Genomic DNA, 24309 nt, shown 5'->3' with positions numbered 1-24309 from the left:
AATTTAGTTCTCGGCTATGCCCCTGCATTCATAAAGTATTTATATAAAGTGTATACCGTACGGCACCATTCACATTATTGAGAACACAAGCACATTATCAAGTACTAGTCATTTAGCCCGTTACAATAACGGGCGCTAGAACAGTACTGCATAAACAGTAGTAGGAACAGTCTATATTAAATGGCAAGGGACTTTGACCTCATTCTTTTTGTTGGTCGTATTTTTCTTTCTTTCTGCCTTTCTTTTGTTGATGTTTACTTGCTGAGCTGACCGTTCTTCGTGGGCTGCCGCCGTGTATTGTGTGTCTTTAATTTTCTGTGACAGTAATACTGTCTTGTATGGCTCTATTCAATAAGGGCGCGCACAAAAAGGCGAGCTTCAAAAAGGAGACCTCAATTGAGCACGGCGAATAAAGGCGTTCATAGATAATTTAGTTCAAATGGCTCTGGAATATGTGAAGAGCAACAAAGGTGCAGATCTTTATTTACGTGCACCTTTATTCGCTGCGCCCAACTGAGGTCGCCCTTTTGAGGCTCGCCTTTTTGTGCGCGCCCTTATTGAAGGATACCGTCTTGTACGTCCGCTGGCTTGTACATCGGTAATATACCTTTAATCTCCTCTGACAGTAATACTGGCTTGTATGTGGCTGTAATATGCGTCACTGTATTGTGTACCTTTAATTTCTTCTCGCAGTAATACTGGTTTGTATTTCAGTAAAACGCCTCTAACTTTCTCTGACAGTAATGTCGCGCGTCGCACCGTGCCCCGCGCATGCGCACTTCACCAGAAGACACCCACACACGGACACCTGGACGCACACAGGGATTTTATTAAAGAGGATTCCTTATCGGCTGCCTTTTAATGTTCTTTGCTTTGTGCATTGCTTTGTAATTGTGTCATCTTTATAGGTACAAAATATAGATGAATTGAACTTTAAAGTAAAGAACCTTTCATAGATGTCCAGTACTGGTGAAGGAGGCTGTTAATGGTTGCTAGTGCTGCTGCCTCACAATTCCACAAAACTTGATTTAGATCCTGGCCTGGTCACCGCATTCTGGATTTTTCATGTTCTCCCTGGGTCTGCATGCATTGTCTCACTTCACAAACCCCAAAAAACAATCATATTAGATTTTAATTGGTGTAGTAGTGAAGGAGTGTTCCTACATGTTCACTGTGGTGACCTAGAGCAGGATCAGGGTTGGTTTGTGGCCTCTGAGACCCTTAACTGGACAAGCAGGTGCAGATAAAGAAAGAATGGCTTTGGTGAAGGACATAGAAAGCCTTCTTGAAATCATGAAGGCTAATGTTGTTCTTATAATTATATTATATAATTCATATAATTAAATAGCAAATTTAATTATCTGCTAGGCCTGCCCTCTAATTATGAAACTGGCTGGAACGAAACCCTGTGGCCACTGTGGTGCTCCAGGAGCAGAGTTCCTGCCATAGAGTTCAGTTGAGTACCCCTGCTGTCAGCAATAAGTTCCAGCAACTTGCTTTTGCTTTAAATGTTCTTTTGATGACATCCATGACTCCATGCCTCTGGTACATTAAAAGATTTCACATTTGCAGAGCCTATGAATTGGTTGTAACATTTAGGAAGTTCTGTCTGCATCAATTTATCTTTAAAAAAAGCTGTTCGCCTCACCTGATGAGGAGCAGTCTCTTAGCAAGCATAATCACACACCAAAGATCAACGCTTCATGCACTCTGAGTACATATGCCACTCTAGAAAACGCAGAAGTCCTCTTTCCAGTAAAAAGACAAAAGCTTAGGTCTTAAGTTGTGCCATTAAATTGAATACAATTTACAGCCATTAACTTCTTACCTACAGTATATGTTAAGCCATTTGTTTTCTCATCCCTTATATAACTCTTGGTTATGGTTTGCTTCAGTTCATCTCAAACCATCCTCACTCACACAGGACTCTTTTTATTTTCTCATTAATATGGCATTACTAGTCTTGATTACTAGACTTGAAATTATTTTGGAAGAATTAAGTGGATAAACCTGGCAAGCTTTGAGCTGAATGGACTGTTCTTATCTAGATTGTCCTAAGTTGTTTTGATTGTTGTTGATTGTTATAGGTTTGTAGGTCACGTGTAAAGAGTACAGTAAACATTTTATTTGATATAATAACTAACTCAAACATCATTATTGCATTTCAATAATTTGTTATTTTTCAATGTATGAATTCCTGTATACTTCAAATACTACAGTGCCCTCCATAATGTTTGGGACAAAGGTACATTTTTCCTTGATTTACTCCTCAGTTCCGCAGCTTGAAATTACAAATAAAACAAGCTGTGATTAAAGTGCACGTTGCAGACTTTCATTTAAGTGGATTTGCATATATTTCGATTACACCACATAGAAATGGCAACACTTTTTCTACCTGGTCTCCATCATTTCAGGGCAACATAATGTTTAGTACACAGCAATGGTAGGTCTATTAAAGAGGTCATATTTAATACTTTATTGCATATCCCTTGTATGAGGGGCCATTCAGGAAAAAAAGATTGCCTTGTACAGTAAATATTCAGTTCAGATACATTGATTTGAATAAATACATTGCTTTTAATACATCTGTTCAGATATACTGTATATCAATTCAGATATACTGTATACATTGGTTGGGATACATTGGTTTAAATACATCTGTTCAGATATATACATTGGTTGAGATATATATAAATTGGTTTGTATAGATCCATTCCTCACAAACCGTTACATAGAACACGCTTTAATGAAAGAAATACCAGAATCACCATGTGGCATTCGGTCAGTGATAAAGAAAAGGTTTCATGAGGTGAAAAAATGGGATGTACTGAGGCTGCAATCAATGCTTTTTGATAACTCGGCTTTTGAGAAAAATTTGTCATGATAGAAACCAATGGGAGCGAGTGAAGCAGGCGCAGCGAGCTGGGGTGGGATGGAGCGGGGCGAGGAGGCAGGCATCTGTGTGAGTGCTTTAAATAACAAAAGAAAAAAACGTGCTTTGAAATTGAGGACCCCAACCATGATGGCTTACGAAATAAAACGTGAACAACAGTCATATGCTTATTGTATAAAATATCTACAATAATGACAACAATGTTGAAGCAATGATGAAGTGAAACAGCAATGTTAAACTTAGGTGGCCGTGCTGTACCTGCTTGTAAATCCCAACCGTTCTATCCAAACCAATGTACAGTGGTGGCCAAAAGTTCTGAGAATAACACAAGTATTGGTTTTCACAAAGTTTGCTGCTTTGTTTTTAGATCTTTTCGTCAGATGTTTCTATGGTTTAGTGAAGTATAATTACAAGCATTTCATAAGTTTCTAAGGCTTTTATTGACAATTACATTAAGTTTATGCAAAGTGTCAATGTTAGCAGTGTTCACCCTTCTTTTTCAAGACCTCTTCAATTTGCCCTGGCATGTTGTCAATCAGCTTCTGGGCCAAATTCTGACTGATGGCAGTCCATTCTTGCATAAACAATGCTTGGAGTCTGTCACCGTGCCATATGGCGAAAGTGATAACTAAGTGGCTCGGGGAACAAAACATCAAAATTTTGGGTCCATGGCCAGGAAACTCCCCAGACCTTAATCCCATTGAGAACTTGTGGTCAATCCTCAAGAGTTGAGTGGACAAACAAAAACCCACAAATTCTGACAAACTCCAAGCATTGATTATGCAAGAATACGCTGCCATCACTCAGGATTTAGCACACAAGTTGAGCATTTGAAACGTATGAAATGCTTGTAATTATACTTCAGTATACATTAGAAACATCTGACAAAAAGTTTTAAAACCACTGAAGCATCAGTCTTTGCGAAAACCAATACTTGTGTCATTCTCAAAACGTTTGGCCAAGATTGTGTAAATCTGAACTGACCTACTGTATATATCTAAAAGCAACGTTTGGGGGTGGCAAGTGGGGCGACCGCCTCAGGCCCTGTGCCTAAGGGGGCCCCACTTTTGAGGTCCACGTGTCCTGTTCAAGCGGATGTGTCAAGTTATATTCTCCAGTTATATTTTGATAAAGTCCATGTGTTATCTTGCAAAAATTTAGCTGAATAATGTAATGAGAAAATCTGGTGTATGTTAACATTATTTTTATTAAATTTGCATGCAAGTTTATACAGTCCAGACATACCAGTAACAGCATTTGACGTAACTGGCCCCACATGGGGTTGGTCAGCCCTAGGCCCCAGTATATCCCTAAGGCCACCACTGTATATATCCAACCAATGTATCTCAACCAATATATATACAGTATCTGAACGGATGTATTTGAACCAATGGATATACTGTATCTAAACCAATCTATTTAAGCCAATATCTATATCTTAACTAATGTATTTCAACCAATATACAGTATATATATATATATATACAGTAATCTCTCCTCCATCGCGGGGGTTGCGTTCCAGAGCCACCCGCGAAATAAGAAAATCCGCGAAGTAGAAACCATATGTTTATATGGTTATTTTTATATTGTCATGCTTGGGTCACAGATTTGCGCAGAAACACAGGAGGTTGTAGAGAGACAGGAACATTATTCAAACACTGCAAACAAACATTTGTCTCTTTTTCAAAAGTTTAAACTGTGCTCCATGACAAGACAGAGATGACAGTTCCGTCTCACAATTAAAAGAATGCAAACATATCTTCCTCTTCAAAGGAGTGTGCATCAGGAGCAGAGACTGTCATAAAGACAGAGAAAGCAAACAAATCAATAGGGCTGTTTGCCTTTTAAGTATGCAAAGCAGCGCGGCACAAAGCTGTTGAAGGCGGCAGCTCACACCCCCTCCGTCAGGAGCAGAGAGAGAGAGAGAGAGAGAGAGAAAGAGATAGAGAGAGACAGAGAAAAACAAACATGCAAAAATCAATACGTGCCCTTTGAGCTTTTAAGTATGCGAAGCACCGTGCAGCATGTCGCTTCACTAAGCAGCTGCACAGAAGGTAGCAACGTGAAGATAATCTTTCAGCATTTTTAGACGAGCGTCCGTATCGTCTAGGTGTGCGAACAGCCCCCCTGCTCACACCCCCTACGTCAGGATCAGAGAAAGCGCAAGAGAGAGAAAGAGAAAAGTAAGTTGGGTAGCTTCTCAGCCATCTGCCAATAGCGTCCCTTGTATGAAATCAACTGGGCAAACCAACTGAGGAAGCATGTACCAGAAATTAAAAGACCCATTGTCCTCAGAAATCCGCGAACCAGCAAAAAATCCGCGATATATATTTAAATATGCTTACATATAAAATCCGTGATAGAGTGAAGCCGCGAAAGGCGAAGCGCGATATAGCGAGGGATATATCTGAATGGTATACAGTAATCCCTCGCTATATCGCGCTTCGCCTTTCGCGGCTTCACTCCATCGCGGATTTTATATGTAAGCATATTTAAATATATATCGCGGATTTTTTGCTGGTTCGCGGATTTCTGCGGACAATGGGTCTTTTAATTTCTGGTACATGCTTCCTCAGTTGGTTTGCCCAGTTGATTTCAAACAAGGGACGCTATTGGCAGATGGCTGAGAAGCTACCCAACTTACTTTTCTCTCTCTCGCACTGACTTTCTCTGATCCTGACCTAGGGGGATTGAGCAGGGGGGCTGTTTGCACACCTAGACGATACGGACGCTCGTCTAAAAATGCTGAAAGATTATCTTCACGTTGCTACCTTCTGTGCAGCTGCTTCCTGAAGCGACATGCTGCACAGTGCTTCGCATACTTAAAAGCTCGAAGGGCACGTATTGATTTTTGCTTGTTTGTTTTTCTCTCTCTCTCTCTCTCTCTCTCTCTCTCTCTGCTCCTGACGGAGGGGGTGTGAGCTGCCGCCTTCAACAGCTTTGTGCCGCGATGCTTCGCATACTTAAAAGCCAAACAGCCCTATTGATTTGTTTGCTTTTCTCTATCTCTCTGACATGATCTGCTCCTGACGCGCACTCCTTTGAAGAGGAAGATATAGTTTGCATTCTTTTAATTGTGAGACGGAACTGTCATCTCTGTCTTGTCATGGAGCACAGTTTAAACTTTTGAAAAAGAGACAAATGTTTGTTTGCAGTGTTTGAATAATGTTCCTGTCTCTCTACAACCTCCTGTGTTTCTGCGCAAATCTGTGACCCAAGCATCCATCCATCCATCCATTCTCCAACCCAAGCATGACAATATAAAAATAACCATATAAACATATGGTTTCTACTTCGCGGATTTTCTTATTTCGCGGGTGGCTCTGGAACGCAACCCCCGCGATGGAGGAGGGATTACTGTATTCAAACCAATGTATCTGAACCAATATATATATCTGAACCAATTTATATATTTATGAGCCAATCTGGCAATATCTGGCAAAACCTTTCCTCTAAATTTTGGGACATGGCTGCAGGTCAGGGTTGCCAATTCTTAAAAAATGTATAACCCAAGGACATCTTTTATAATTGACCAGGGTAGAAATGTGATAAACTGACTTGATGGAAAAGTGGCATCCTATGACAGTGCCACAGTGAAAGTCACTGAATTCTTCATTCTATTGCCAATATTTGCCTATGGAGATTACATGGCTATGTACTTTATTTTATGAACATGTTGTTAGCAAAGTTTTTTTTGTAAAAAGAGCTGAATCCACTAATTAGTAGAGGTGTCCACATGCTTTGAATTAGTGTGAGAGAATTGAACAGGCAACGTTTCCGTTTGGACAGTCTTATCTTAACCACTAGGCTACACTGTTTATGAACACACAATGTACACACATGTTGTACAGCTAAGATAGAAACATGCATCAAATGAGGAAGGGAAGTGGCCATCAAAATGCAGAACAAGACCAAATGAGAGCTGCCGATGACATAATATAAGCGGAATGTTTTTTTGGTTTTTTTGCAAAGAAAAATGATGAAGAGACTAATGTTCGGCACAGGAATAAGACAGGTACCTCTTTCTAGCTGCTTCAGTAGTTGTGTGTGAGATTTTAGAATAATGAGGCTGGCTTTTCTTCCATTTGTACGTTCCTAAGTGTTCATAAATGGAGACACACCCTATCTTGTAAATGCTGGTAAAAGCATGGGGGAATATTTTCTGTAAAGCTCCCATAAGGCAGTAATAGAAAATAGCTTACATTGATTTGAAAGTCTTCTAAATAAATAATGAGTTTTGTAATGCACCATCTGCCTTAAAGCCATTAATGTATCATAGAACATGTTTGTAATATAAGAAGTAAAGAGGGTGTAACTTTTTTAAAATGTAAATTAAATGATCTACTCAACTGTGCTACCAGGACAGGTTCTTCCCTTTTGTTTCTGAGTTTATTTATTCTTTTAATTACTCCATTAGGTGCATTCAAACTAATTTTCATCTGGAAGATGCCTCTGAAATTATAAGATGGATCAGCAACACATGTTTATAAGGTGGGCCAGTCAATCTGGGAAGGGAGAAGCATAAACATCTGTCGGCTGATATCAGCTACACTTACAGGGAAAAAAAGGGCAATGCATCTTCAGACCTGCTTTAAAGCAAACATACATAACCTTGAAAAGCAGTATGTTTTTGCAAAAAGCAGCATCACGAGTGATAGACATAATGGATGGGCCGGTATCCCAGTTGGAATATAGAGTAGTCTCTTATCTGGCCAAGAGAAAAGACAGTTTGGATGGATGTGCATCCCAGCTAGGATGGTTCCTAACCTTCCCATTAGAGGGAGAAGATATAATGGATGTACAGCAAGAGACTACCTGTACCTGACAAGAACAGTTGCTCCCCCAGTGTGAGAGGTGGCAGTGCTCCTCTGGCATGCCTCTGCTGTGGTCACTCAAAGGACTGCATAGGAAGTGCAGTTCTGTAGGGCGGCCCTGTTGGATTTTCAGGGTGCCACCAGAAGGCAGTGCAGAGGGAGAGGACCCTCTTATTTTAAGGCTGTTCTGCATGACCCAGAAGTGCCTCCTGGGTGCAATGTTTGGGCACAGGAAGCACTCCTGGGTCCAGCATAAATGGAGCTCCCTTACTTCATTCAGGGAGTTGGGAGGAGGCACAAAGCTTTCCTGGAAGCAGTGGAGGAAGCAAAAAGAGAAAGTACTGTGTTTATTATGGAAGAGAACCTCTAGAGGTACTGTTGTTGATAAAAGGTCTTTAGAACATAGGACTGTGCAGTTGTGTCTAAGTTTTGGGCTCTGAGATGCCCCAACAAGTCACAAATTATTTTTTTAATTTGCAGAGCCTCATTCTGCACTTATTTTGTACATTCAGTCTTGTTTTCCTACTGTTCTTATTTTTTCATGTTATTTTTTTTTGCATGACACGATTTTATTTTCTGTGGGAGCTGCCATTCTGAAATTCAAATAGGTTTCTTGTTGTTAGCAACATGACAGCCAGAAGGCACAGCATGGCACATCATCACCACAACTATTTAAAGTTTGCCATCATCAGCTCCCTAGAGTTCAAGTTATATGGATATTGTGAACTTCACAGTGTAGTTAGTTATATTTCTCAGGCACACAGGAATTTGACAGGAATTGTTGAACACAAATTTTGGTTAGTTTATTAGATTATGATTTTTTTTTTTTTTTACTTTCTGTTATTGACCTTGCAATGTTTCCCTCTCCTCATTCCCAGGATTGTTTTTTTCTAGTTTTAGTCATTTTGCAATTTTTCTGCAACAAGTGCACATCACTGTAAATACAGTAATCTTTTCAAAATACAAACGTGTAGCTTAAATTAACTTCAGTCATTTCAGGTAATTGTGACAGGAAGATACAAAAAAAAAAAACAGTAGAAAGTGGAAAAATAATTTAACAGGCTCTAACAGTAGCCTGAGGTAAAAGTAAACAGCAGCTCCAGGATGAGCCCGCAAGGGTGTACAACACTCACCTGAACTTGTGCAGGTAACCTGAGCATTTGCCTACATTACATTGTGATTTGTATTGTGATTACAATACAAAAAAAGCTCACATTATTTTCGACGCACAACAAATGTAACTGGGAGTACATAGTAACTAAAAGATAACAGAGATAGCAGCAAACAGAACTTCATTTAATACAATGCAATTCCACAGAATCACACCAGACAAACCAAAGGCAGGTTGTAAGAAGGCACTGGTAGCTTTTGCTTTTCATTTTTTGATATTTCAATACTTGTTGTGAGTTCATTTGTCATTTTATTCGCAGTACTAAATCAGTTCCTTACTTGATACAACCAAATGCTTTCTAACGTTGCATTTTATTTGTCTTCTCTGGCCATATTTTTTATATTGTTGGGCGAGACTCAATTGTAGTTATAGTGATACTGAAGAGAGAAACTCTTGCCAGGTTTTGTTGTGAAGCATGTTAGGGGTCCATGGCACTGCAGGGTTTCAAATAAAAACAGTGCAGATCAGGATTGCGGGTGTGAATTTATGCTTCTGCAAAGCCAGCAGGGTGTTTAATGGGAGAAACCAGGGGCCTCATGTATAAACGGTGCGTACGCACAGAAATGTTGCATACGAACGTTTCCATGCTCAAATCGCGATGTATAAAACCTAAACTTGGCGTAAAGCCACGCACATTTCCACGGTACCTAATACCCTGGCGTACGCAATTTCTCCGCTCGGTTTTGCAGACTGGCGGCACCCAGCGTAAAAGCAGTGCTACTGTTCCTGTGTGTTCATGCTTTCTTTCTTAGATCCACATTCCTGATGCGGCTTTATAAATACACTGAAAGTAACTGCATATTGTTTATTAGTGTAATGCATCTGATTGTAATTAACCTGCAGCAATACAGTATAATGGTCCAGGGAATAGCCATAGTATTCCAAATACCATAACTGCTTTAGCGTTGTTACTCTCCCTGCATCTTCTTCTTTCAGCTGCTCCCATTAAGGGTTGCCACAGCAGATCATCTTTTTCCATATTACTCTCACTGCACCACTCAGAGTATTTATATCACTGTATCTGAGTGGGGAATCACAGCAGCAGCTAATTGGAAAGAGAATTATCGGTACACAGCATGAAGCAGACGTTGCCTGTGCCACGGCAAAACGTTTCAGAGACTTTCCTGTACGGACTTCACGGTTTAGAAAAAGTTTCATCCCAAGAACTATAAACTATAAGTACAATTACCTCACTGTAAACTTGCACTACAGTTATAATATTGCACAACCTGCGCCACTTTATAAAGCGCGTATTTACATATGATGACAATATCATTTTTAAGATGAAATGCAGCAAAATATGTTGATTATATTATACAGATAAAACTTTAACTTCATTTAAATAATCTGTATTGTTAATAATTAAACATGTGAGGACACGGTGCCGCAGCGCTAGCTAGTTCAGGGATTGTTCCTGCATTGCGCTGTATTCTTGCTGGTGCTGACGCGACACTGGAAGGATAGACGGATATAATAATTAAACATGTACTACGAAGATATTTCAATGTTCCTTAAAAGTTTTGAAGAATCGGCGTTCTAAGCTTACAAATGGCTTCACGTCTATTACAGAGCTGATTGTGTGGCGATTGGGTATTTGGAGAAAGAAAAGTAAGGACAGGAATTGGAGGTTAGTACGTTTGAAAGAGACAGTACTTCTGTAATAAATTATTTCATTGAAGGTCGCGCATGGCGCAGCAAGCCTCTTGCGTGAAACATGAACAAGCACTGCGCCACCATGTTCCCATGTTTAATAACATGCTTTCATTCCTATCATCATGAAAAAGATACCACGTATACATCTCAGTATTTTAATTATTCAGAGAGCTGTAATATCGTGAATGTAATGGATTATGTGTCCTGTTGGAGAAAGAGAAAGCCCGTTTAAGAAGCAGGTAGTGATTCACACACAGAGCACATAGAAGATCAAATACAGAACAAAGCATTTAATGTGCTACTTTAGTTACAATGGGATTTGAGAAACTAGTAAATTAAACGATTTTAAGATAAAGTTTATGATGTTCTACTTTAATGGCAAAATAAACTATGTGATTAAAGTGGAAATTTCGAGATTAAAGTTGACATTTCGTGCTTTTTTCCCACTGTGTGCCTATTTTTTTTGTCTGTACCCTAATAAGCTTTCATATGACACTCAGACGGTGGGCTACGACTCGCCTTTTCACGGCGTCTTTGATATGTGACTTCTTTTTTATTTCGGGCACTGTGCGACTTTGTGAACTTGAGCTTTCGAGTTTCTCCGACACTCTGTCACTCGATCAACTTCCTTTTGTTGATTATACCACTGTTTAAACCAACAAATAGTACTTTTTTCCTTTGCCTCCACTTGGTATTCTCTGAAATTCTTATATTTTCCCCGTGCTTTTCCCAGTGTCTTTTCACAGAAGGCTTTTTATATTGATTTGCATATTCAAAGAGGCGTAATTCTGGGAGGAGTTGGGGCGGGACAGAAGGCGCGTGCACGTGCGTTACTTTTCATGCTGATCGGGATTTATGTAGCGGAAGAACGTGAAAGTTTGCGTACGTACAGATTCCTGCATCTGGATTTTTCTGTGCATACGCACATTCCCGCTTTTGTGCTTACGCCATGTTATAGTGTGAGTTCCACGCACGGCGTTATACATGAGGCCCCAGGTGATTGTTTACTAACGTGCAAGTGTGATTGGCTCAGATGTTCCTCATTGACACTCCACGAGTTGTTAGGCAAAGCATCTGCACTCACAGAGTCTAAAAGAGTCTGAGCAAAATAGAATAAAAAAAAGAAAAGGGAAGATTGAATAAGAAAGAAAGGAAAAAAGAACAATGGGAGAGAAAATCAAGGAAAAGAGATGTGTTGGAGAAGAAAGGAGTAAAAATCTGGAGTGTGAGCCATGGTGGTTGGGAGGTGGACCTACAGGGAGCGAGAGGAACTGTGGTCCCGGGGGTGGGTCACTTCTGCTGAGCATCTAGAAAGCAGGAATGACAAAATGACTTTGAAAGACATTCTACGGATGCCTAAGGATGGGACGACGAAGCTGGGCTTTGGGTGTTCCCAGAGGGGACCAGCTGAGGTGTCTGGGATGTGAGCCATTAAATGGATGACCACACTTGCTGTGGAGACTCAGTGGGTGAGCAGGGGGAGGCAAAGAAGAATGAGGCACAGAGCTCACAGGTAAAAGAGCAGAGAAGGAGCCCAATTTTAATTCCAAGGTATTTGACTTGATTTTAACTCTTGAATGGATGTATTGATTTATTTACTCGTTGATTTTAAACTACTACAGGTAAGCCCTGGATTTTTTCGGCTCATTTATTTATTTGAAGATTCTGCAATTCATTTTATTTATTGGACATTAGTTGATTGATTGAATAAACCGCACCACTCTTGTTGTTTTGTGTGTCCTCACTGCACTAGTCCACGCTCGGTTCATGACTATGGATGTGCCAGGTACAGAAAGATGTCAGGCTGCAGGCAACCTAGGTCATCACAGTTTCACACTCATACAGTATATCCTAAGAGAAGATAACAATGGATTAGGCATCTATGCTGGGCTGTAGCCTGGAAATGGCAGCTTTTTAGAAAACCTAAGAAATGACACGATGCATATCAATGCTCTATCACAGCTGCAGAGTCTTAAGTTTGAGTCTATGATCCTGGAGCTGCATGTGAGGAGTTTGCACTTTCACATTCAGCTCACATGGGCTTTCCCCTGGTTACTCTATTTTTTCTCCCACATCCTAAAGATGTCCGTTATATTCACTGGCAGCTCCAATTTGTCCCAGCATGACAAAAAATTGCCTAAGCTAAAGTTGGCAGCTAAGTGCTACCAGAATAGGCATAGGCTCTCCATGATTATGGACTGGATAAGTGTGTTAGAAAATGGATGGACTGGATAAGTGTGTTAGAAAATGGATGGACAGAGACATTTGTTCTTCTTTATATTTTACAAGTTTGATTTTATTCTCATTAAAGAGACAGCCAACATCTCTCACTAAGTGCAATGATTTTAGGATAAGGTGTGGGGCCTAAACAGTCCCTATCTATAAACACAAAAGTTTTTGTCTGGCATGGGAGCACAGGGTTATAGGCAAGCAGTGGGTGAGGTACACAAATATGTATGTGTACTGTCATAAGTGAGAATCAGCCAGCAAGATAAATTGGGGTACCACTCTGGTAACTCCTGTTCAACCAAAACTGCAAAGAACAGAAAAAGGTACAGAAAAACAAAATAACTGTTTTTGATTTCAATTAATTTACACACCTTTCTGAAGACATTAGATTAGATTAGATTAGATTAGATTAGATTAGATTAGATAAACATTTTTAATCCCATGGGGAATTCAGAAACATAAAAAACAAAGATACAGACTTACAGGATAATTAATATATAATGTCAACCAATCAACCATTCAATCAATCAACAAATGAAAATAAACTTAATGGGTACATCGGGTGGAAGCATTAGACTGCCTGATAGCAGTGGGTAGAAAAGACCCCCAGATGTGCTTCTTAGCACATTACGGTAGAGTGAGCCTGTAGCTAAAAGTGCTCCAAGAGAGTGCCTCCTGGAGGGGATGAAGGGGATTTTTCATCCAATTTTTCCAGCATCCTCTTTTCCATGACTGCCTCCAGTGTGTCCAGGATTCACCCCGTGATAGAGCAGGCTTTCCTGACAACTTTTCATTTTGTCATTATGGATTATTGAGTGCAGATTGATGGGCAAAAATGGCAAATTTATCCATTTAAAATGAAATCTACATCAAAATAAAGTGTGGTGAAAGTAAAGGGGTCTGAATGCTTTCTGAGTCCACTTGTATGTAAACTGTATAAAGAAGGAGAATAATGGCTGAGGATATGTATGGAACTGAAGAAGAGAAATAAGATAAAAGCAGAATAAGGAAGGATTTGGAAAAAAACAGAAATAGGTGGATGCCAGAGTGACTTTAGAAATACTAGGAATTCTGGATCTAGAGGTCTAAACTGATGATTCTCTTAGCCTGGTGCCTGATTTTTAAATATAGATTTTTTTATGTTTCCTTATTTGACTAGGAACAGATTAAACATTAATGTCATTAGTGTTCATTAAGTCTCTGCACAGATGAGTTCCTACAGCTATGCTTTTAACAAGTGTCCCGTCTGGTTCGAATCCACTTCAACACTCCCTGTGGCCCTGTCTGTAGCTGGGATAGGAATGGGATAGGAACAATAAATGTCAAAAAAGAACAGAACTGTGAAAAAGTTGTCGTACCTCTAAATCTGAGGAAACAAAGAGCAAAAATGCCAGCCTACAGTACATGGGATCCATTTCATCACATTAAGATGGGTCTCATAGTACATAATCTACTGTCTCTGCTAATTTATAAAGATTTAATAGCTGGTTAAAAACACCACTTTAAGGAAGGCTTTGAAGCATTGGCTGTAAGATCAAATCCAAAACAGAGAAGAGAAACAGCAGAGAATCATTTCCAGAGCTGCAAAATAGAGAAAAGCAAAAAGAGAACCAAGACATGCAGGACAGTAGGGAGGAAAGACAAGAAAGCAGAACTGAAAGTTCAAAAGAAAGCCCAGGGAAAGTGGCAGGAAGATGACTTTCCTGGACCCAAGTTTTACCATGGACACTCTTCGGAGCTTATACAAATTTGCAAAAATATAAAAGTCTGAATGATTAAGGATACTCTTGAAAAAGTTATATTTACTGCAATTGTGAAAAATAAAAGCCATTTAAGTGATTCGAGAAATAAGTGATCACCTCATTGTGGAGTTTGGGATATTATCTTTGACACATGGTGTCCACTTGACAGGATACTGTGGAAAGCATAGTCCTTGGGCTGCCATGTAGTACTCTAGAATTTGGCATTCAGAATAAAATATATGTATTGTGTAGAAGGCTGCCTTGTACGATACAATAGCAGGACAATTTGGCCTTGAGAGAAGAGTGCAGTCCTCACCATCAGCTGTCTCCTCCATGAGATTTGGCTGCTGTGTTTGAATGCTTCAGAGTCTGAAAACCAAAATGGAGACTCTGAAAAATGAATTGGAAAACTACAAGGAAGGGCAGGAGGTTTACAGTTTTTTGCTGTTTGTTCAACTTTGTGTTCTGTGCCCGTTGACTAAAAAGTCAACAGATTTACATGGGAAGAACTGGGACATCAAAGAGTAAAGCATAGTCAGGAAACAAAAACAAAAGTCAAACCGAACAATCAAAATGAACCAAAACACCAAAACCCAAAATAATTCCTAAATTCTTTTACTTTGAAACCACTTTTACTTTGATACTGCAGGGGTTCCAAGGCCAAAAGACCACCCAGCCCCTACTGACTATTCTAGCTAACACAGATGCCTTAAATCAGTCCTCATGGTTTTCAAGCTTCACATGGAAGAATTTGATGGTGATGGTGATGTGGACATCTGGGACACCCGTCATTCAATCCATAAACACAGGGGTCAGAATGGTACCTTGGTCAGGTGGTGATGGTGCAGAATGGCACCACAGAAGAACCGGAAAAGACAACAGAAAAAAGTACAGATTAGGCTCCAGCCTTCTCTCCACCCAGTGCAACTGGTGGCCCAGGTCCACAGCGTGACCCTACACTGCACTACAAAAACAACAATAAAAGTACTAAAATAACCCTTTAAAATGAAACCCAAGCTCCATTTGCAAAATCAGGACAATAAAAGAATAAGAACTTTTAAAAGACATTGAAACAATCAGTCAATGAATAGTCCATTTAAAGGTTCAAATTTCTACAATGTCGTATGCTGGCTTGAGTCCGTGGGTTTGTTAAAATGAGTCTGGCACCTAATCCACTTGCTGTTCCTCTTTCCATTCTTCATTCCTCACCTCCTTGGCTCATCCCATCGCTGCAGCCAAATATGACGGTGCAGGTCAGCTCCTCACTACCGGACTGTGACATTTGGTAGCATCAGTGGGATGAACCTGAGAGACATTGGTTTTAAAGGGAAGCACTGGGGACTTTTATTTTAATGAGAAGATCCCTGCCATGTTTTAATCTTGTTTTTCTGGATTTATTTATTTGAATTTTAAACTCCACGTTCACGGTTATTTTATGGATTATTTACTTATAATGGATGGAGTAATGCACTTTCATTTGGAACACTAGTTGTTTTAAATAAAAACACTGTTTCACTTATGCACCCATCCACTGCTGTGTGTGTGTCCTCATTTACCAAGGCTCATCCCTTGGTGGTGGGTTCAAGAGGCTCAAAGAGGGAACTGGTAGTGTGGAGCTCACCCACACCATCACACTGTGATAATAAAATGTTTTCAAATAAATGAGAGAGAAAGGAAGGACCAAGAGGTACAAACCTATTGCAGAGCACAAAACATATAGATACTGTTCTCAGAAAAAAAAACCTACACTGTGATAAAGATTTGTCTTGGGAGAATGAAAGTTCTAGCAAGCCATATAATTAGCAACTTTCATTATCTGCCATGCCTGGCTTCTAGTTAAGAAACGGTTGGAATGAAAACCTACACTTGCCCTGCACCTCCCGGACCAGAGTTCCTGCCATATAGGAATTTTGGATAACACATTGACAACAAAAGCTCAGGACATGTAAAGTGTCAGACTTTCCAATAACTGAATACCTGAACTGAAGATTACTTGCTTTGCTAGTTATGATGACAATCTTAGAAATCTCAGTCCTAAGATACATTAGAAATAGAAATTATCCTTAATATATTCCTATACAGTGCTTGGAGCTGCATATCCTCAGCTAAATCTGCAGGAACCAAGAAACAGGAAAAGAAAGGTGGTAGGTAATGAGAAGTGCGGTGGCTTTTCCTTTGGACAAAATGCATTGAAACACCAACAGGACTTGAGTCCTTCAGTGTTTACTACTAGGCCTCTTAAATCTTTAATCTTGCCCATTTTCCCTTGCACATGCACATCCCCAACACTCCACTGTAAATTGCTTTCCTGCTTTAAATACTATTGTATGCACTTTTAATGTTGTCACTGTCACAACTTCAACAATATGTTATGTAAAAAGTCATTTTAAGGATAGGTTGTCTTTGTTTTTTAAAAAGAAAAAGGACCAGGAAATGCAAAAGACCAAAGTCATAGTCCAACCAGCTTGAAGTCAAAACCAGGGCACCAAAAAGAACTGAAACTCAAAACATTATCCAAAATTAAAAATTAAAAAAGTTCTAAACTTGCAAATACTAAAAATTGTTTTGAATTTAATTATTTTTTATCCAAAATATTGTACACCAGAATTAGCAGAACTGTGATTTAAATAACGTCACAATGATGCTGTCCTGCACATGGTGATCACATGTCATGCAATGACCACATGACAGCAACTGAGATCTTCTACCACAACAAACAACAAAAACCCACAGAGACTTGAAAACAATTCACAAAATAGCACTGCTGTGTGACCACCAAAATACCATTAGATAATAACAACACTAAGAAAAATAGATTAAGGCATGAAATAACAGGAAAAGTAAATTAATGGAGGTTACATCATAAGAATAATTAAATAAGGAAAGAGTACCTAATAAAGTCACTACTTGTCACAAGTCTAGTTTCATTAAAAATTTGTTAAAGTCTGTTAAAGGTAAATGACCAGAGTCAAATGCCCGAATACACACTGGCCTTACAAGCAAACAAAGTCCTTCGAATGCCACTGAATGACTGTTCGCTTTTTGTGTTGCAGGGGAAGAGGAAAACCTATGCAGAAATACGGGATGCGGCGTCAACCTGAGAAGGAAGCCCCTGTTGTGCAGAATGCTCCTTGTTGTATGTTCACTTGCCCACACACTACCAGGTATAGTGGTGTTATTTGTTTTTTTCTTAGTTTCATCAGGATTTCCTCTATAGGACCTCATATTAGACATAGGTTGAGTTACATCATATTTTGATATTTTATAGATCATACTACAATATAAAAATAACCTTTTGTAAATTGGACACATTTGATCTAGATCCAGCATTGTGTAACCACACCTATATAGTCTTGATTCCAACCTTCTTCTCATTAATAGATCTCAAGCAACTGTTCTGCAATGGAAACAACCCAAAGTCCACAGAGAGCACCTTGAAAAGAAATCTGAAACTAAACAAGTACTGCAGGGTTCTGGAGTTCCAAGAGTCGAGATTCCAGGCCTTATTTCTAGGAATAATCTGAAGATAAAAGACAGCCCTCAACTTTTTAAAAATCCTGTGAAGCACCCAGAAACACTTTCAGTCAACAGTGAAGACCACTGGAGGGGCCTACAGTCATTTCGGAAACGACTCTCCACCATGAAGCTTGTCAGGAGGGATGCAACACTGTCCATCACAGAGGAAGGCACTAAGACAGCCACAAAGGTATGCCACGCATGCACACTTTAGAGTCTGGAACAATCGGAGAAAGAACCCAGGACAAGCAAACAAAATGAGCGGAGTGCTGGGTCTCTTTTATAGCTTCTGTACTCTGTAAGTTCTGATGTTTTAGTCAGGGTCCCAGCCTTGGCTTAAATGTAGTGTCATGTGTTCTTTTTGTTAGTTCTTAAATATCATTTATGTGCATATTATGTTTTTGTCATGTTTTCAATATTGTTTAGTCAATTATTTTGTTATGTATGTATTTCAATGTTTGTGTTATTATGTTAATGTTCAGTTATATGCCCTGTCCCCTTAAGACTGAATACCAGGGGGTGAGGACCACTATGACAGTCAGCTGGAGGACAACTCTTTGTCCATTCATTCAAGGCAGAGAGTTAGGCCGTCCAGACCAGCACTGCAAATTGTGAATTGAGGGTCATTGTGAGAACCATGGGGCGGCACGGTGGTGCAGTGGTAGCGCTGCTGCCTTGCAGTTAGGAGACCCGGGTTTGCTTCCTGGGTCCTCCCTGCTTGGAGTTTGCATGTTCTCCCTGTGTCTGCGTGGGTTTCCTCCGGGCACTCCGGTTTCCTCCCACAGTCCAAAGACATTCATGTGAGGTGGATTGGCGATTCTAAATTGGCCCTAGTGTGTGCTTGGTGTGTGGGTGTGTTTGTGTGTGTCCTGCGGTGGGTTGGCACCCCGCCCAGGATTGGTTCCTGCCTTGTGCCCTGTGTTGGCTGGGATTGGCTCCAGCAGACCCCTGTGACCCTGTGTTCGGATTCAGCGGGTTGGAAAATGGATGGATGGATGGATGTGAGAACCATTGTGAATTTCCTGGGGTTTTTTGTGCTCATCCTAGAGATTTTTCTGGGGTATTAAATCTATTATGTTGTTTTGAAGTATAACAAATTTGAATCTGAGGTTTGGTTTTGTATTTTTGCTTCCTGAAAAAGTTGAATTTTTGTTTACATTCAAGTGCAATGTGCTTTTGTTTTGGCCTAGGCTCATATTTTGGTTTACCCATCTTCTGGTCATTTTCATTTTTTTGATGTCAGTCTGTCTTTAGGCAAATAGTTTCTTCACTAAGGATTTGGTTTTTCCAACTGGCATTGTTTTTTGTTCTTAATACCAAAGGTTTAAGGTAATCTTCTTCCGTAAAGGGCAATTTTGTAATATTAACTTTAAAAGCCTGAGCACCATTCCGGGCATGTGCAGGTTAAACCCCACCTTCTGAAATTGAGGTCTGGCTTTCTGGTATGAGGCCTGCTGTGGGTTTCCATATTAGGAGAATACTATTAAGTTATTCTGAGGCCAACGCACTATTTGGCTGTGTTTTGTGTAGCTATTTCATAAGAAAATGCCAGTTTCCAAAACACAAAAAACAGTCAAAAAAATCTGGAGTGGTCTTCTCTAGACTTTCTTGTATACTCAGATATGGAGATGGACATTTGAGGAGTAAATTGCAAGACAATGATTATATTTTTATATTATGTATATAAGAACCATCAACAACAAATCAAATCAAATTAATAATATATTGAACAATTATTGTAAAAGTAAAGTTTAATAACTTGCAACTGCATGAATAAAAGGTAAAGTACCACTTCCGGTTAATGGAAATAGCCCAAAAGTTGATTGAAATCTACATTTTGTACCTAATACTTGTATACAAAATTTTGAGCGTACTCAAATTATCATGTTTGTATACACACACACACACACACACACACAGACAGACACATGGATATAATTCCAAAAATGGTATTTTCAGACTCAAGGAGGTCTGAAACATCGAGATTCATCAAAATGTTGATATCAAATTTTTGGACGATTATGATACTTTCCCTATACTTCACGTACAAGAAAGTAAAAAGGGTTTCATGAAAAGGCAACTAAATGCTAAAAATGCCAGTTCAAATTCCAAATCCTTAGTCAAAAGCACAGCCACAATAATAAATGAAAAGAAAATTCACAAGGGTACTCACAATTGTCAAGACTTCACAACTCTCAGTTCTGGTCTGGAAGGCCTGACTTTCTGCCTTGAATAAATAGGTAGATGACGGCCTTCCAGTTGATACTTAATCTTAACAAGACAGGGCGCAAAACTGAACATCACCATAATAACATAAAAATGGAAATGCATACATAAAAATGAGTAGGCAAAATAACAGCAAAAACATCACATACACAGGAATGATCTCTAAAGACTAGTAAAATGGTCATAACATATTACACTACTGTACATTTAAGCCAGGATTGCGATCTGTTTTTCTTTCTGTGTTATATGTGTCTTGAACAGAAGCCGGCTGGGTGTCGGTGATATTCTGTGCTGCCTTCACTACCTTCCGCGGGGCTTTGTGATCTTCAGTTGAGCAGGTGCCATACCAGGACGTTATGCAGCAAGCAAGGTTGGACTCTGTTGTGTACCTGTAGGAGTTATTAAGAACAGATAGAGAAATTTGAGTTTACCTTAGACATCTGAGGAAGAAAAGTAATTTGTGAGCCTTCTTAACAATAGCCACCTCATTTCATCAGTGGTAGTCAATTTAAGAAACCCATTCTCAACAGCATCATAGCGAGAGTGGGACAGAAGTGATTTTTGGGAAACTGTAGCATAGGTTGATATTGAAAGTCAGAGAAACTATTACCAGGATCAAAGCACTAAACCGTAGAAGTAGCTAAAAGGCAAACAGTCACAAGTCAGCTACCAAAAGAAGTACTATCACAAAACGTAAACATGGAACCAACAACAATGTTGAAAGATGAACTGCCATGACTCGAAAAGCAAAAGCTGTGCTGTCGCACATGGAGTTAATGGAGTCAAGTGGGGACGGCTATGATTTGAAAATCAAATTAAATTAAATTCTATGAATATACAAGGTGTTCAAGGGATGAATCCTTAAACCAGAGCAGCCATAGTCAAAACCAATGTATTTGTAGTTCTCTCACTCTTGCCCCTATGCAAAAAGAAATTTACCAACTCTACTCCCCTATTGCATGAGATGGGTGACAGTGAGATCTACCAATAAAAATCCTAAACAATGGCATCTACAAAAAGATAAAAAACTTTTAGTATGCCAAAAAATAACTCTCCCTCTACCATACACATAAAATGTACCCCAACCTCAATATAACTCTCATGGCATATGTAACTCCATTAACTTCATCAACTACCAAAAAATGTAGCTCGTCATTAATTATTCATCAGTCATTCCTTTCTTATATCTACACACACACTATAATGTTTTGAACTTTAACTAATAGAAAAAACACATAAATATATTTTTAAAGCTGGTTGCCCAGACATGAAAAAGTCTTTTTGGTCCTTTCCATTGCCATTTTAGTTATTTATGGATGGATGCTGCCATTTTGTCTCTCCTGTCATTAGGATAGTAAATCATATTGTTAGGGATGTGTCTCTCAGAGGCCATGACCTTCCAGGAAACAACCTGGGTTAAAAGTTCATCTTTCATTAATATTTAGTAATATTTAATTGTATCTTCAGTCTTCTTCAACAATAATAACAACAACATTTATTTCTATAGCACATTTACATTTAAAGGCTGCAGCTCAAAGTGCTTTACAAGTCATCAAATAAAAAAAAAGATTAATTTAGATAAGAATGATAATGAATAAGTAATTAAAAATAAATCGATAATAACATATCAGAAATGTATAATTAGCAGAAAAAAGTACATCATTGTGTTTTATAGTATAGTATTGTATAATTTAGCATAATATAGAATAATAACAATGCATTTTGTGCTTATACTTTATTTACTACTAGACAAAAAGCCCGTTTCGACAACGTAAGATGAAACGGGCATGAGTTTGTGTCAGCAGTGTATGAAGAACAAATGATAAGTAAGAAATAAATAAGAAAGTGATGTAAGTAATGATAATTAACTAAGAGGTTTGGGATATGTATGACTTTATCACGGCGAAAAATACCATACACTTAAAAAATACATGCTATCTATGACAACGTTTTTTGTTTGTATACTGGAGGCCTGTCGGTATGCAACTAAAGTTGTAAAATCTCTCTGTAGACTACATTTTTTGTGAAGACACTCTCACTGTTTGGTAGTAATTTCCCTTGATGTGGCCCATCTTTAACTTGCACCTTCACATCACTCGCCCTTCTGACTCTTGAAAAAGCCACATACAATTGACCATGCCTGACAATGGGTTCGGCAAGGAATATTCCTACCATGTCAAATGTTTGTCCTTGTGACTTGTTTATAGTCATGGCGAATGCTAGTTTGACAGGGAACGCCCTTTGAATTTGGAAACACATGTAGTCTTTAAGCTTAATTTATTTTGTGTCATGTGCATAAAAATTGCCATATTTTATAATTATGTAGGCCTATGGCAGTAAAAGGGAAAAAATGAGAAATACAAATCAATGAAAAGTAGAAGAAGAAACAAAGAAGTTTTTTTGTAATGATTTTAGTCCGCTTTACTCATTACTGTACAGGCTTGTACTGTTAGTTGATGAATTTTCCAGGCCTATAGTATAATATTGAATGATGAATGTTCCAGTAAAATATGGAATAGTAATAAGTATAAGCACCACAAACCTGATATAGGTGTATTGAATGAATGCATAATTGAATCAGAATGTGTAATTAGGCCGCGAGCTGTAGTCGAAATCGCCTTTCAGGCCTCTAGCGCTTTAATTGAAGTCGCCTTTCTCTTTGCATTTTTGCGGCCGTTGGCACCAAGTTGCGAGAATAAGCAGTTTTGAAAGGGCGAGGATGCAAGGGGCATTAAAATCACTCCAGATGGTGTGGTGAACATTCAGTGCTTGGTGCGAATAGGCCAGCAGCATTTTATTTTACTCATATCTCAACAGCAGCGCACGACAATGCGTATCGCGCCACCTGTGGAGATTTGTATGCGGCTTAGAATGTGTACCTTGCTTCGCACACATCAACATCTGTGGACGACGGTAGTGTAATGATCGTGATGGCTGTAGAGTCATTCCTGCCGCTGAAAGTACTTAATAATAATATGTTCTTACGTATTATTTTGAGTGTGAGGGTTGGCTGTGCTCAGGGCTAATATCCTACGTCTGGGAGGAAGGATTTGGGATTTCAGAATAATAATCCCGAAATGCGTAGGCTACATCCGTCGCCTGCTGCAATGTTGGGGTTGGATTTTGGTCTCGTAAGGTTTTTTGGGCAGCTGCGCAGAAGGCGACTGCGCATTCAGCTTTGGACATGCGCAGAAGGCGACTGCGCATTCGGCTTCGGATGGACATGAGTGAGTGAGTGAGTGAGGAGGCAGGCAAACTATGTATTAAGATATAGTAGTTTAATTTATTAAATATATGCTGTGAAAAATAGGGGTGTTACTGAGCTCGAAACCCTGGACACAACTGACATAGAAACAGTCATGGGTTCAAATATAATGATTTTAGTTTATCTAGTCAGTTTAGAGGCCATTTTAGAATCCTGTCTGCAGCACACCACAACAATGAAGACCTTCCTCCTTCTTCATTGTTCTCCTCTTCTACAAGGCAAGTGTTGTCCTCTGCCTTCTGGATGAGGCTGAATGGCTTCTTTTATGACCTGAGAGCACTTCTGGTGCTAGGACATTGCCAGCCTGAAGCACTTCTGGGTCAAATGGAAGTTCATGAAAGTAAAGATTACTAATCCCAGCAACTCTGTCTGGCGGCCTCCAAGGAACCCAAAAGGGCTGCCACAGTAATCTATTTTCCTATATGATAGCATCCTGGCTGGGCAAGGAATCATCCTTCATCCCATTCAGGATGCCTGTACATCTCAACTGTGGTACTCACAACATGTATATGAGTAACCATTAAGTAACTGAAAGTGTGAAAAAGGGCAGCATGGTGGCGCAGTGGTAGCGCTGCTGCCTCGCAGTTAGGAGACCCGGGTTCACTTCCCAGGTCCTCCCTGCATGGAGTTTGCATGTTCTCCCCATGTCTGCGTGAGTTTCCTCCGGGTGCTCCGATTTCCTCCCACAGTCCAAAGACATGCAGGTTAGGTGGATTGGTGATTCTAAATTGGCCCTGGTGTGTGGGTGTGTTTGTGTGTGTCTTGCGGTGGGTTGGCACCCTGCCCAGGATTGGTTACTG

General features: G+C 39.5%; 1 protein-coding gene across 3 annotated transcripts in view; it reads left to right on the top strand.

The window, feature by feature from the left end:
• Nucleotides 1-24309, top strand: part of LOC114648168 (FYVE, RhoGEF and PH domain-containing protein 2-like) — an 81694-nt gene that overhangs the window by 6788 nt on the left and 50597 nt on the right. For 2 of the 3 annotated variants that reach the window (XR_007934439.1, XM_028797041.2), the window contains exons 2-3: nucleotides 17556-17666; nucleotides 17884-18208. Coding sequence is in view for 1 of the 3 variants with exons in the window: in XM_028797041.2 (XP_028652874.1) it covers nucleotides 17556-17666; nucleotides 17884-18208 (436 nt within the window). In the remaining 2 variants the exon portion in view is untranslated. Of the gene's footprint in view, nucleotides 1-17555; nucleotides 17667-17883; nucleotides 18209-24309 lie in introns of those variants that run through there. The other variant, XM_051924643.1, reaches the window with a different exon arrangement.

Source organism: Erpetoichthys calabaricus, chromosome 3 (assembly GCF_900747795.2).
Source record: "Erpetoichthys calabaricus chromosome 3, fErpCal1.3, whole genome shotgun sequence".
Classification (NCBI taxonomy): Eukaryota; Metazoa; Chordata; class Cladistia; order Polypteriformes; family Polypteridae; genus Erpetoichthys; species Erpetoichthys calabaricus.
This window is presented reverse-complemented; position numbering and strand designations above follow the sequence as displayed.